Below are 14,587 nucleotides of genomic sequence, written 5' to 3' on the forward strand. Positions count from 1 at the left end.
GTGAAAGCAAGGTCGTAACCTCCGCACACCCAGCTGGAGAGTAACCTGTTGGTTCGAGTGTCTGCTGACAGCCCAGTGTCCAGGGAACTGCTGCTGTGAGGAGGTGGTTCCTCCACTGAGTAGGTGTGGAAGTGAGCCAGAGTCTGTGACCTGCTTCTGAAACCAGATGTTTAACGATACTCCTGTGTGAAGAAAAAGGGAGATCATTCCAAGGATCCATACAGCCTGGTTTGGGGATCCAAACTGGGCAGAGGGCCATGCTCTGGGTGATGATGAGAAGGCACTTGAGCATGTAACCATGGTTTTCTTTGCTGTGTAACACTGTGGTGACCATCACCTTTTTGCAGATCTACTTGGTGTCCTGAGACTCAGAGTGTATGTCCCCTTCCCAGGGAGTCTCCTGTTGCACATGAGGTGGCTTGGAGCTTGCTGTGATGTCCCACCACAGTGGTGTGTTTCTGTTGATAGTTGAGGGTGTATTTGAATGTTTTCCCTTAACCTTGCAGACAAAATCTGACTGCCTGTTATGCAGCAGAAGAGATTCTTTTCCAAGCCTAGCACTTCCTTGCAGAAAACCCTTTATTTAAAAAAAGAAAGAAAAGTCAAGTGTGGAATGCATCGTTTGTGTGCAGTGGGTTAGGTGTGACTGTCCTTTCTACGTCCTTTGTTATATGTTAATTGCTGTCCTGGCATCTAAGCCGTAGATAAAAGAGCCCCTTAACCCCTGCCGATGAGACTGTTGTAATGATGGCTGTTGTTGGTTTTGACAGAATCCCTAAATGGATCTTGGAAAGAAGGAGGATTTGTGCCTTCTAGTACCAGCAGCAGTGGATACTGGAGCTGGAATGCTCCCAGTGACCAATCCAACCCATCCACCCCATCTCCACCTCTGTCAGCTGATAGCTTCAAAGCTTTTCGGACACCTTCCCAGCCAGATGACGGTATTGATGAAGCTGAAACAAGCAACCTTCTCTTTGATGAACCCATTCCCAGGAAGAGAAAGGTTAGCCTCATGTTAAATTCCATACTCATGGGCAGATAGAACTTTGCTGTGAGAAGGGAAGAGGTCACCCAAGCAGCTCTGTATGTGTATCCCTCTGGCATCCAGCTAACATAGTTACTTGGCCTCCACACTGCGCCTCCTTCAACCTCATCACCTCCTGCACGCACATGCTACCATCAGCACCACATATTTGCTGGCAGATGGTGAGGTTCTACAGAGCCTCCTGCTCAGAAGACACTAGAGTGATTTCCAGAAGGTGTTGCCTCTGGCCATTCAAGGGATTTCTATCCTACTTTGGCAAGTTCTTTGTGTAGGATGCAACAGGCAGCCTTTAGATGTCATCACAAAAAATGGATGAGGCCTTAATATCTCTTGTTCCCTGCAAGTGCTGTTTGTCTGACAGCATGTCAGATACCTTAATACTGTGAAGCTTTCTCAGTGCAAACATATGGAGTGAAAAAAGGAGGGATCAAACCTGATGGCTTTTGATTCAGTATTAGCAGTGACCAAATTTATCCTCGGTAGGAGTGCAAAAGCAGACTAAATAAAACACAGCTTTAAAAACCAGTGAAGTCCAGTAGTCCCCCCTCAAAAAGCAGTGGTATGCTAGCACGCAGGCTCCTCTTGAAGAAAAAGAAAACAAAGAGATGGCACTGATCCAGCTTCCCTTCCCTCCCAACACAACAGGACAGATTTTACATAGCGAGGTGAAAAAGGGGTTTTTGTAAGGAGAAAACCCAGAGAATTTGTTCTCCTCAATGATTTTGTTTCTGGCTCAGTCTGAGACAGTTAATTGCTTCATCACCAGCAGGAAGAAGCTCTAATGATTGTTTAAACCTGTTCAGATCTGTCCTTCTGCTCCAGAAGCTGCCTGTTTGCTGCCCCACACTGTTCTGCCCTTGTTTGTGGGAGAGGGCTACAAGATGTTTGTGCTTCTTGTTAGAGAGACAAAAAATATTTTGGAGAAGACCTTAAGATAAATTTGAAGGTAGAGCTGACTGTTAAACTAAAGACAGAGCTGATCTGGGAGGATGTGGGACAGGAGTAGGAATACAGAAGTGTGCAGGTTTCCGTTTTACTTCTCAGTCAAACTTACTAACATCAGCTTAATAGCATCACTCTTACTGCTCAGCTGCCTTGAGACAGATGGGTGTACAGCTGCCACCTTTCTTGTTTTCTAAGTTGTCTTCAGGAGACCTGGGGCTGTGTAGCCTGGAGAAGAGAAGACTTAGACAGGATTTTATCGATAGCTAAAGGGTGGGAGTACAAGATGAGGGAGGCAGACTGTTCATCGGTGCTCAGTGATAGGACAAGGGGCAGCAGACATAAACTAGAACCCAGGGAGTTCCACTTCAACGTAAGGAAAAGCTTCATCTCTGTGAGGGTGCTGGAGCACTGGACCAGACTGCCCAGAGAGCTTGTAGGCTCTCTCTGGAGGCTATGAAAACCTGCATGGGCAGGGTGCTGTGGGTGACCCTGCTTTAGCAGGGGGGTTGGACTAGGTGATCTCCAGAGATCCCTTCCAGCCCCCACCATCCTCTGTATTTCTATTTCTGTACTCACCACACAACTATTACATTGTCAGTTCTGGTTCCTAAGGGTTTTGCTCTGCATGGCAAATGTTTTGTTTAGATAAATGCTAACATTGGCTGCCAAACCTTGGTTTATAAGTGAACTATATTTCCTGCAGGCTTTTGATTCTGGTCCCAGCATGGTACTTTATCTGAGCACACCTTCAGAAACTGAAATTAAAATGTTCAGGTTATTTCTTCTTTAGAGTTGTGAAAATCAGCAGGAGTAAAACTGGGAATAGAGTGATTGGTACCCTTACTTGTACTCATTAAAGTTTCTTCCATTTCATGTTAAGTTGGCAACCACTTCCAGTTAAGAAAGCTGTTTGCTTAAAAGTTTCCACTACTGCAGTTATTCCTCACCAGACCATTGCTGTTCCATTGTTGTCTTAAATCATTCATCCTGATTAGGCAATTCTTGGATTAATCAGAAGTGAAAGTAGGGTTTATGTCCTGCATTTCTACTGAGTGACAGTGCCATAAAAGCTTGCTTTGGGAAGACCTTAATTTAAGGAGAGGTCTTACATTAAGTTGGAAGTCCTCATTGGTTGACCTTTGAAAGGCCCCAAAGAAGTGTAGTAAGTCCTCCTGTTGTCTACCTCCTCTAGCAGGGAGGCAGAAACTAGAAACTGCAAGTGAAAATGCCATGCCAGAGAGCAGTGAGTAGTCAAGTTCTGTCTCATGCTGCTCATGCAGCTTGTCATGGAGTTTTGTTAAGTGCAGTAGGATGGCACTGCTGATGGAGACGTCTTTACACCACTGCAGAATCCAGTTAGAAGCTCTGGACCTGGGCAGGACTTTGTAACTGTATGTCTGGTCTGGGTGGCTTGGCTTGCTTTCTGTCTTCCATACCACTAATGTTCCTTTCTCATCACTTCCAGAACTCCATGAAGGTGATGTTCAAATGCCTGTGGAAAAACTGTGGGAAGGTACTGAGCACAGCTGCAGGGATTCAGAAACACATACGGACCATTCATCTTGGGTAAGGCAGCACTCTCTTCAGAACTCTAAAGGACAGCAAGTTCAAGGGTCTTGCATGAGTCCTTTCTAGCCTCATTTCACATCAGGTCAGGTGCTTGTGCTAATTCTCAGTCAAATTAGTGCCAAATAAACCCCCAAACCCTAAGGAACATAAGAAAAAGCAGCTGAACTGCAGTTCCTTGTGTATATTACTTGAACTAGAAGCAAAAGTGACTGAACCTTGTATGACACATTTGACTCAGAGCTTTAGCTTGATACTGAAATCTCCTCTGCAACTTGCTAAGTCAGCTAGCTGTGTCATACGGAGCTACAGTGGAGACTCATGGTCTTCACCTGTAAGGTACGTGGAAATACATCTCTCTTGTGTAAATCTGTGTTACTCAGTGTTTAAAATTGAGGTGACCAAAAGGAAGTAGTCTGACGTGGATCTCAAGGAGAGTCTTGCAAGGGTCGTAGCAGTTGCTGTTGAGCATAGTTTGTGAAGAGTGAGGCTACCAGATACAGAATAAAACCATCTCAAAATGCAGTAAAGAACATTGGTTTGGCTTGAATATTATGGGAGCATCCTTTCTGTAGCATGGGAGAAAGAGAAATTAACATCAAACAGCAGAAATTCCCTGGAATTGGTAGTTTGCCAGAGAGGAGTTTTGGTGAGTGGCTGTGGTCAGATGGTGCTTCTGGTAAAGCCTTTCGTACCTGCTGAGCCCATGCTCTCTCAACATGTTCTGCTGAATAAGTTGGTGAGAGGACCATGGATAGAGACACATGGGCCAGCAGGCTGAAGAACTGGCTAGGGCCTGGTTTTGGGGTGCATGCCTGGAAAATGAGAGGCCCAGCATTCAGCCCTGGGGTGGACACAGAGGCAGAAGGATGCTTTGGGCTCTCTTAATTTCCCATGGGGAAGATTTGGGAGGAAAGACACATCCATGAGGTGTGAGTTGCCTCTGTATATCAGGTGCATTATGAATGTGCTGTAACAGTGGTTTAGTTTGGATTTCTAGTCTCCTTCTGGAGACTAGAGCCAGAAAGTCCTGGACTGACAAGCTAGCCTGTGTATGTCCTTTGTCTGTCTGTGTGTGAGTGAATTGTGTGATGAGACTGTTTTCTAGCAGCTTCTTCTGTTATGATAAGGAAAGTTATGGTGAACTGTGGCCATAACTGTATTTGGTTTAATTAAGCAACCTGTGTTAAGATTACAGCCTGTTTGCTGTACCATTAGTGAAGTATCTCTTGCTTGTGTTTGTCACCTTTACCTGATATTCTGTGCCTGATTTCTGTTCCTCTCTCCCTTCCCTGCAGCCAGAATGCTGATGAAGTAGGCAAGATTGAAACTGGGAATATTAATTTATTGACAGTGTGAATATATTTGCTCATGCATCTAGAACTTAAAATTCACCTTGGGGTTCTTGCTTTCATTTAATCAGTGCTTTGTTCTTTGTCTTGGCACAGACGTGTGGGAGAGTCTGACTACAGTGATGGAGAGGAGGATTTTTACTATACAGAAATCAGGCTCAACACAGACTCAGTAGCTGATGGCTTAAGCAGCCTTTCCCCAGTCTCTCCTTCTTTAGCATCACCACCTTCCTTTCCCACCCAAGATGCAATCCGTCCTGAAACTTCCTGTGCCAAAACTGAGACAAAATTGATGACACCTCTGAGCCGCTCAGCTCCTACCAACCTCTACCTCGTACACACGGACCATGCTTACCAGGTAACCCTGCTGAGAGTGACCTCCATGAGTACATGGAGCTCAGTGGCAGCTCAGAGCCTTCATCTCATTTCACCATAGCTCGTGGATTTTGGGCTGCTCATTATCCACCCACACATCGGTGCATGTTACATAGAGTCATCGAATGGTTTGTGTTGGAAGGAACCTCAAAGATCATCAGGTTCCAACTCTCCTTGCCATGGGCAGGGACACCTTTCTCTAGACCAGGTTGCTCAAAGCCTCATCCAGCATAGCTTTGAACACCTCCTGGGAGGATCCATCCACCGCTTCCCCGGGCAACTTGTTCCAGTGTCTCACCAGCCTTACTGTAAAGAATTTCTTCCTAATATCCAGTCTAGTTCTACCTTCTTCCAGCTTCATTTTATCCTATCACTGTAAGCTCTTGTAAAAGGTCCCTCCCCAGCTTTCTTGTAGCCCACTTCAGGTACTGGAAGGTTGCTCTAAGGTCTCCCTGGAGCCTGCTCTTCTCCAGGCTGAACAACTCTTGCAGCCTGTCCCCATACTTCAGATTGGGAAGAGTCACTCTGTGTCCCACTGCCTGCATAATTAATTCTGCACTGACCATCAGGAAGGCCCAAGGTGATATGCTCAGATGTGTTCTCCTGCATTGTAAAAGTCCTGCCACCAGTTCAAATGCTGCTTTGTTTATCACTCTGGAACAGGTGATCATTTGCAGTATTTTAGTTGCTAGCTGGCATTATTTGACAAGTTCTTTGTATGTGGTGTTTGACTTTGTGGGGAGGGTTAATCTGATCTCTCTTGGAAGGGGTTTGTGTGGGTTCCTGAAAAGAGCTCTTATCATTCAACAAGGTTTTAAGAACAGTGGTATATAAATCTTTCCCTTCCTGTCTTACCTATGATTGCCCCTCCTATAAAGGTAAAACCCAGGGGTTCTGCAGCCCAGAAAGTCTCTGTCAGATTCACACTTTCAGTGGGATGAACCCTTGAAGTGCTTTGGAAGAGGACTTTTCTTCTTACTGTAACAATATTTTCTTTCCACGCAGGCCACTCCTCCAGTGAACATTCCAGGGTCAGCAAAATTCACTCCCAATGGCAGTAGCTTTAGCATCTCCTGGCAGTCACCTCCAGTTACCTTCACTGGCATTCCAGTAAGTGAAAAGCAACAAAAGAAAAATGAAAGAAAGAGAAAAAGGTTTTAGAACTTTTGGGATTGTTTCACATTACCTTGTGATAGAAACAACATAAGAGGTACCAGAAAGAACCAAATGAAATAGATGCCTCAGTTTGCCAGCAAGGCTGCTTTTAACATTTTTGTTGCTCTCTTGAATTCAGTAGTTATTTTTTTTTCCTTTACATCAGTGTCTACAAGCAGCAGATTTGATCTGTAGTATGTATTTTTTTAAACTGCTTAGAAAAGAACATTCTGTTAGGTGCAGAATCTGGCACTGTATGCTCCTTCTTTCTTACAAAACCAGATGTAAGGTCAGCAAGGTGATGGTTATGCTCAGAGGCTAATTGAATTCCAGCAGTAGGGCTGTTAGATAAATGAACTTGGAAGATGAAGTGTGTTTGAAAGGCAGCTGAAAGAAACAGTAAGATAAAATGCAGAGTCTGATTCTAGCAGGCTACATGTATGTACCCCTACTGATAGCAGAAAATGGATGGTTCCTACAGAAAACATGTTCAGTCTGTCCTGCACGTTGATATATGTACTGCATTTGGACAAGTTACTAATGAAGCTGTATTAGATGTAAAGTCAACTCTGCTCCTTTCTTGAAAAGAGCTGGTGCAAGACTAATGTCATGAACAGGACTGCAGGAATGAGATGTTTGCTTATACACAGATTTGAAGTAGTCCTGAATGTAAAGCAGTATAAGCATGGGTACTGCAGAGATGTTCAGAAGGTTTATGAAGAGCTCTGAGGGATCAGGCTTCTAGTGCCTGGCGTGGTGAATACTAAAAGTAAGTGACTATTAATAATTAGTGGAAAGTCTTCTGTGTAGTAAACAGGGATACATACTGATGTGTCCTGGGGTTTATTGGAGGGCATGTTTCAGTACAAATTTATATTCTCTAATGATAAGCCTTTTGACATCATATTGCATGCTGTACTTTACGGACGTGTGGATATTTAAAGGCTGTTCTACACAGCCCACTGCTCATCCAAAGGACCATACAGCCTGGTTTTTTTTATGCCTCCTGACAGTCAGTGTTAGACATGGCAATATGAGATACTATTTCTCTCCTTTCTCTTCACCAAATGAATCTCCAAAGCTTCTTACTGTCAACCTCTGGCAAATCTTTGGAGATTTTCTGCAGAGGCTGTGGCGTCCTGCAGGGCTGATAAAAAAATGAAAGTGGCTGAATCAATTACACTGCACTCTGGCAATGAATATTTATTAAATTCCATCAAGGAGCAACTACCAGTGAAAGACATCCTGCTGGCAGCAATTTCAACAAGAGTGCCTCAGCAGAGCCTGCTATCCATAAAGTTCCTTGAGAATTTGATTTCCCAACAATGGGATTGATACGGAGTAATTATCAAACGGGCTCCTTTTGTGGAGCAGCAGCAATCGGTGCCAGGAGTGTTGAGCATCTACAAACCCAATTAGTCACATTGTAAATCAGACACTTAACAGGCCAGGCTTAGACATGTATGTGTTGGGTTTGCTCGTTCAAGCAGCAACATTGATCTGTGGCTGCGGAGTGAAGAGTTCTTAACACACAGGCGCGCCAGCTCGTGTTCTGAGATTGTGTGGAGATGGTGGTTGCTGAAGTGCAGTTTCACTGTAATCCCCTACAAAAAGCTGGGGAAGCAGTGTAGGTGACAGAATGTGAAGCTGCTCAGGGGATCACATAAGCTGCCTTTATATCTGTCTAAAAACACTTATAAGGCTTTTGGGGAGTAAGGGGAGGAAAGAAAAAAAGGGAAGAAACCCTTCCAGGTTTGAACTCATTTGAATATCCTGCCATCACTGCGAGTGATTGTGAATTCCAAAAGCTTACCTGCAGTGGAGGCTTGCATGCAATGAGTGATGCTAAATAGCTTCGTATTAAGTGAAAGCTTCATTTCTCCTGCTCCTAAGTAAATGAGATATTGCCTCATACAAACGGGACTCTCTCAGCTGTCTCAGTTACACTGAGTGTAACTGCTTTAGGAAAGGTATAGAACAGGAGACTTTCTCTTAGGAGGTTTATTTAAGACCAGAATTGTGTGACAGGACCAGCTTAGTATAAACTCATGCAATTGTATAGTTTCCTGGTCCTTAAATGAGATGCATGCCTATAGCACACAGGGAAATTCAGATAATACATCCAAACAGTTACCTTTGGCCTGACCCTTAATACTTATCCCAGCCATCTTAAAAGGCTTTGGGATGCTTTTTTGGCCTGGACAAACCACTGAGCAGTAAAGGATTAGGTAAGGATTTGCAAATGTGCCTAAGTTAGTGCAGCAGTGATGGAGTGGGGCCAGTCTGTCCCAGACCCATCAGAGGGCTGCGCAATCCTGCGTTTGAACAGCCTTCTCTCTAGGGCTGTATGTCAGCAGTGGGGTCCATGAGAGAGATGACATTACTAAATAATTGTCTTTTGTGGGGCTTTTGACACCTGCCTCAGGCATTTTCCCATTCTTTTGTTTGGACATTGAATTTTGATGTCCCTCTGCTTGCTGTCCCAGGCACTGGGGTGTTCAGAGAGACATCACAACTTGCTTTAAGTCCTGGCTTTCAAGCAGTCTTCAGCAAAGCAGCACTGAAAAGCCTCTGTGAATGTGAGTGTGCTTATCAGCAACCTGCTGAGCACCTCAGTAGAAGCTTTAGAGTACAGCTGGTTCTGTATGGGCAGCATTAGGCTCAGTTGTATTCACAGCATCTAACTGTAGACATTTATCTCCAAGTCTGGTAGTCATAAAGGGAGGGGAATTGGGGGAACCTCCAAAGTCTTGGTGCCACTTGCTCTGAATCACAGACTCATGGAATCCTAGAGTTTAGGTACTTCTGGCCATGTTTCATCATCAAGCAGATGGAAGGAGAAGAGTCATAGAATGCTTTATGTTGGAAGGGACATTTAGAGGTCGTCTAGTCCAACCCCCATACAGTCAGCAGAGACATCTTCAATTAAAACAGGTTGATCAGAGCCCCAGATGACTGGACCCAGAATGTTTCCAGGGATGGGGCATCTCCCACCTCTCTGGGCAGCCTGGGCCGGTGTTTCATCACACTCATTGTGAAAAACTATTCCTTGTATCTAGTATGAATTTCCCTCTTTTAATTTAAAACCATGTCCCTTCATCCTGTTACAGCAGGCCTTGCTAGAACGTCTGTCCTCAGCTTTCTTACAGACCCCTTTGTATACTAAAACACTCCAATGAGGGCTCCTCAGAGCCTTCTCTCCTCCAGGCTGTCTAACCCAAACTGTCCTTGTAGGGGAGGTGTTCAGATCATTTCTGTCTCTCTTCTGGACCTGCTGTAGCAGTTCCATGTCCTTCTTGTACTGAGGGCTGCAAAGCTGGACACTGGACAGCAGGTGAGGTCACACCAGGACACAGAGTAGAACAGCAGAATGCCCTCCCTCCACTTGCCGCCCATGCTGCTTTTGATGCAGCCCAGCACGTGTCTGGCCTTGGGGCTGCTAATTTTTTTTTCAAGTTTTGGAGATATATTTTCATCTATCAGTAGTGGTCTAAACTTGTTCAGAATGTGAACTGCACATGCAGTTCAATCAGGACTGTCTGTAGCTCCCAGCCAAGAATAAATACTGAAAGAGTTAGCAGTGTCAGGGGGGTTTGTTACTGTGAAGTAGCTGCAAAAGAGACTTTATACCAAAAATCAAAGCACATTCAGTAACTGTCTTCAAGTTAAGTCAGTTCCTGTTCTTCCAGATATTATGAGACTTCAAAAGGGCAGGAGTGAAAAGTCACAGCAATGCAAGGAACTGCAGCCATATCTGCAGTTCCTGGCTGCAGGAGACAGTGACTCTGTGCCCCAGATGCCCAAAGGAAGCATGCTTTGTCCTGCACATAACAAAAAATGGATGTTTGTGATGATTTTTAATGGTGTTTTAGATACAAAGTGGCTGTAGAATTACCCCAGGAATGAAACACAACCTTAGCAGCAAGTTAGGAATTATTTAAGGCCGGGCTTTATGCCTTGAATGAGTAAACTTGAATAAAGTTGCCAATCCCCAGGCTAGGGTAGCAGGAGGCTTATTTGGGAAGTCTCAGAAGACCAAACTCCACCCTCCACTGGGGAGCACTGCCAAAGGAGGACACCTGCTGAGAAGGTTTAGGGTGCAGAATAAAGTAAATAAGCATCTCGTTAGCAGCCTTGATCAGAAGAGCTGCCTTGCACTGGACCACATCATAAAGGCCCAGCAGCAAAGCTGCTTCTCCAAGGCTGCCTCTCCACAAGGAGTACCAAGTCACAGATGGGAGCAACAGGTGAAATCCCTGTTTCAGAGAGGTTATTGATACTGGTCTCAGCACTGGCTGCAGTTTCTTTCTCCGCTTATTTTCTCTGCCTAAATTGGAGAAAGGTCTCCTAAGAGCTGTCCAGAGTTCTTAGAAAAGAATGAATCTATTTTCTGTGTTCCCCAAATCTGCAGTGCTGCAGTGTCCTGGTTTGCTCTGTTAGGGAGATTGGAAGCAGAGGGAAACCAAATGGAGCTATTACGAGGTACCTAGTGCTCAGTGGACCTCTTTCTCTAGAAACTTGCAATGTACTTGTGCTGTATGTTATCTGGTAACCTTTGCTGGCTGTCCTTGCCACCGTGCACCACAAACTGCATTTTCTGGGACAAGTGTTTATACTGCATTCCTATCTGTATGTTCTTCATAAGCAGCTTTTTTGTCTGTATTGACAGGTCTCACCAACTCATAATCGTCCTGCAGGGAATGGAGAGCAGAAACAGTCCCACACAGTTCTTTCATCACCGCCTAGAGTAGCATTTGGCTTGAGGTATGGGACCATCAGCTCTTGCTGGCAGAGCAGCAGCCTCAGAACCAGAGGGCACTTAGTAAATAAGGTGTTAGTGGACAGAGAAACAGAAAAGCCACACCACCAACCAGCACTGCACTGGTCAGGCAGTTTCTTATTAGAATGCTTCAGACTAAGCGTTCTGGACCTGTTTGGCTTTGCATTGGCATCAAAGGTGAAGCTGAGGGAAAAGGGACTTGTTGGGAAGTGAAACAGGCAGACTGTGAGGCAAAACTGTAGGCCTTATGCCAGGCATGTCTGGATGTCAGCTGCAGGTCCAAATGGCCCTGTGAATCAGCACTGCCTAGAGTCACTGCTGCAGCCAAAGCTTCCTGACCAGCAGTAGGTGTTTTTTGCCTTGAAAGGCTGGTCTGTGTCCTGGCTGTTCATCACCACTCGGTCATTGTGGTGTCTGCCTTCATTTGAATTCTAAGAAATCATATCTTATGCTAAATCAGATCAAAGCAAAACTTTTTATACCTTATCTTCATAGACGTGAGCTTCATTCACTTCCATTTGAAGCTAACCCATGTTTGTGTTCCAGAAGTTACGTTACAAAAATCAAACTGTGATGCTAAATTTCTTGCAGTAGAGAAATTCCTTATTTCTCACAGTCCTAAAGGTGACCATAGCCTAAAACGAGACAAAAGGAAGAGTTAATGCTTTTCAGTTCCTTGATAACTCTCATGTCATTGCTTATGCTACAAACTAAACTTAGGATCTTCCTGATTCATGGATTGTGCCCATTAATGAACGTTCAGTAATCAGAAAGTGGACAGGTGTGCAAGAGAGGAGTTGCCAGGCAGCTGCCATGCATGCCATGCAGTATGTAATAGAGGAATGCCCCAGTTCTGTCTGGACAGTTACTTGATTTGAAGACTGGATCCAGGACAGATGGCTTTGCTGCAGGGGAGCTGTGGTTACTTGGAGTAGGGTTGCTCCTCAGGTTTGCTGGCTTGCTGTGTGTTCACTAAAAAATCTCCACTTCAACAGGTACTTTGGTCACATTGTAAACAATTGAGTGTGGTTGTAAGATGGAAAATGTGCCAGTCCTTAGAGCTGCAAAAGCAGACACTGCCTGCCTTTCTGCCACTGGGGTCCACAGAGGAGCAGCACACACGAGTGTGCTGTAAGTGAGGGCAAGAGCTAAACCTTATTTGCAACTGCTTTGCTGTTTGTCAGCCAGTGAGTCAGAGCAAACCATGCAGCAGGGACTGGCAAGCTCAGGAGCTAGTAGCTTTTCTCCTCTTTTGCATAGCTGCTGCCTGCAGGTAGGCACAGTCTGCAGCTCAGTTTTATGCAAAATATTAGGGCCAAGGCAAGGAAGAGCTCTGCCTGGCATGCCCAGGACTGTGGTGTACAATAGTTCTGGCCACCTGTTACAGCTAAAGTTATGTGGCTAAAGTGCTACTTAAGTAAGCTGGGGTTAGTTCCTGGCTGAAGTCAAGGATGTATGTTCCTGACCATCTTTGGGGCAGAGGAGCAGGAACAGCATCTGCTGCAGAGGCTGTATAAGCCAGGAGAGGAGAAGGTTTGGTTCCTCAGAGCTGTGGAGTCGTAACCATATGTCTACCTGCTAGGTCAGCTCCCAGCTGACTGGCTAGAGCACAGATCCCTCTGAAAGGCCAGGAGCTCTCTGCCTGCTGCACTGTTGGGATGGGTGTCCTGGACTTAGGGTGATAAAGCTACAGAAGCATCTCATTAACAAGCTTCCCTTTCTCTCTGACAGGAAGCCTAGAGGGGAGGGGAAAAAGTGTCGGAAGGTCTATGGGATGGAGAACAGAGATATGTGGTGCACTGCTTGCCGATGGAAGAAGGCCTGCCAAAGGTTCATCGACTAAAGATTGGAATTATGCAGAGGATTTGGGGGTGGGGGAGGACAACAGCAGAACCAGCCTGCTGCAGCTGCACTGTTTCACTTCCCATTTTCCCTCCAGTGCTGTGGTGTTGCAGGGTTTTGGTTTTTTGGGGTGGTTGTTTTTTTCTTTTCTAAAGAGCTTTGTATTTCAAAGTGAAGCACTTGTAGCCAAGGAGAAGCACTAATCAAAACCTCTGTGGAGCAATAGAGAAAACAAAACCAAGGAAAAAGTACTCCAACAACCTACAAGCAAACCCAAGAACATACAAGGAAATTCTCTTACTAAGTATGGAAACCAGAGCAGCTATTAGTGTTTTTCTGTAAAAGAACAAGAGAAAAAAGGTTCTTTTTTTTTGGCTAACTCTATGAGCTACTTGCTCCTTAGAATCATTTTTAACCATTTCAGTCTCTGTGCCGTGGACATCTGTAAATGCTGAACTGAATGGTTTTTCTTTTCCTGAAAGGAAGATCTCTTTTTGAAAGCTTTCTAACAAACATTTCAGAGTCCTATAAGCTACAGTTTTTTCTCAGCAGAAGCTGTACTAAGACTGGAGGCTGCTCAGTGATTCTCCTGATGCGAACCATCACACTTCAAACTATATTTTTGGAAAAGGGATGTGGGGAGGAGTTGGGATTTTGATTTGTTTGTTTCCAGGAGAAAAGCAAAGTCTGAATTTAATAGAAGGACAAACAGTGCTTCTGGAAGACTTTGAAAGCAGGAGCAGAGCAGTGGAGTGGAACAGAGTCATTTCAGTACCAAATTGGATTTTGATCCTCCAGAGGAAAAAAAGCGGCACTGGAAAGTCACCAGCAGACACTGTCAGAACCAGAAGTTAAGGGAAGAAATCCAGTGATGCTTGACTGAAGCCTGTAAGAACATAATGGGGGTCCAGCAGCTTTCCTTGCTCCTCCCCTAGCACTGAAGGAGGCTGTGTTGGACCAGCGTGTCTGTTGCTGCCGGAGGCCTGCAAAGAACTGGTAAATGCAGCCATGAGGATCGTCTCTAATAACATATTCAGGGACACAATCTAGCCCAGCAGTTCTGCTCTTGCTGCCTTTTCTCTTATCAGAGAGATTGTTGTTAAGATAATGGTTTGCTCAGTGATATTTTTTTTTTAATCCTCCTCCTATTAAAGTTGCTAAGATTTATTCGATGCAAAAAATTGATAAAGGAAAGAAAATACCTCCTTTCCACAACATCATCTCAGAACGAGAAATACAGCAGCAAAGGAACAACATGTTTATGGTAAAAGTCCATTTCTTAACTCGTTTTGATACGCAGCTTAACAGAGTTTTCTACTTGGAGTACTCAGACAGGTTTGAGTATTTGAGTTTCTCTGTCCCTTTAGTGTACAGCAGAACACAGCAAGCTGGTGTTCAATTAATTAATGATTATTTCAATGCAAAAAAAATAAAAGGAGTTCCAAGGATGTGAATGTATAGGGGTTGAAAAATACCTGGCTGTTAAGGAAAACAAAACACCTTTAAAAGATTGAAGACATAGAAGCA

General features: G+C 44.6%; 1 protein-coding gene across 5 annotated transcripts in view; it reads left to right on the forward strand.

Moving 5' to 3' along the window:
* Nucleotides 1-14,587, forward strand: part of ZNF704 (zinc finger protein 704) — a 92,346-nt gene that overhangs the window by 58,651 nt on the left and 19,108 nt on the right. For all 5 annotated transcript variants that reach the window (XM_064154608.1, XM_064154604.1, XM_064154606.1 and 2 more), the window contains exons 4-9: nt 771-1,003; nt 3,456-3,556; nt 5,005-5,266; nt 6,289-6,393; nt 11,108-11,202; nt 12,950-14,324. In XM_064154608.1, coding sequence (XP_064010678.1) covers nt 771-1,003; nt 3,456-3,556; nt 5,005-5,266; nt 6,289-6,393; nt 11,108-11,202; nt 12,950-13,061 — 908 coding nt within the window. In that variant the 3' untranslated portion in view covers nt 13,062-14,324. The remainder of the gene's footprint in view (nt 1-770; nt 1,004-3,455; nt 3,557-5,004; nt 5,267-6,288; nt 6,394-11,107; nt 11,203-12,949; nt 14,325-14,587) is intronic.

Source organism: Pogoniulus pusillus, chromosome 14 (genome assembly GCF_015220805.1).
Source record: "Pogoniulus pusillus isolate bPogPus1 chromosome 14, bPogPus1.pri, whole genome shotgun sequence".
NCBI lineage: Eukaryota > Metazoa > Chordata > Aves > Piciformes > Lybiidae > Pogoniulus > Pogoniulus pusillus.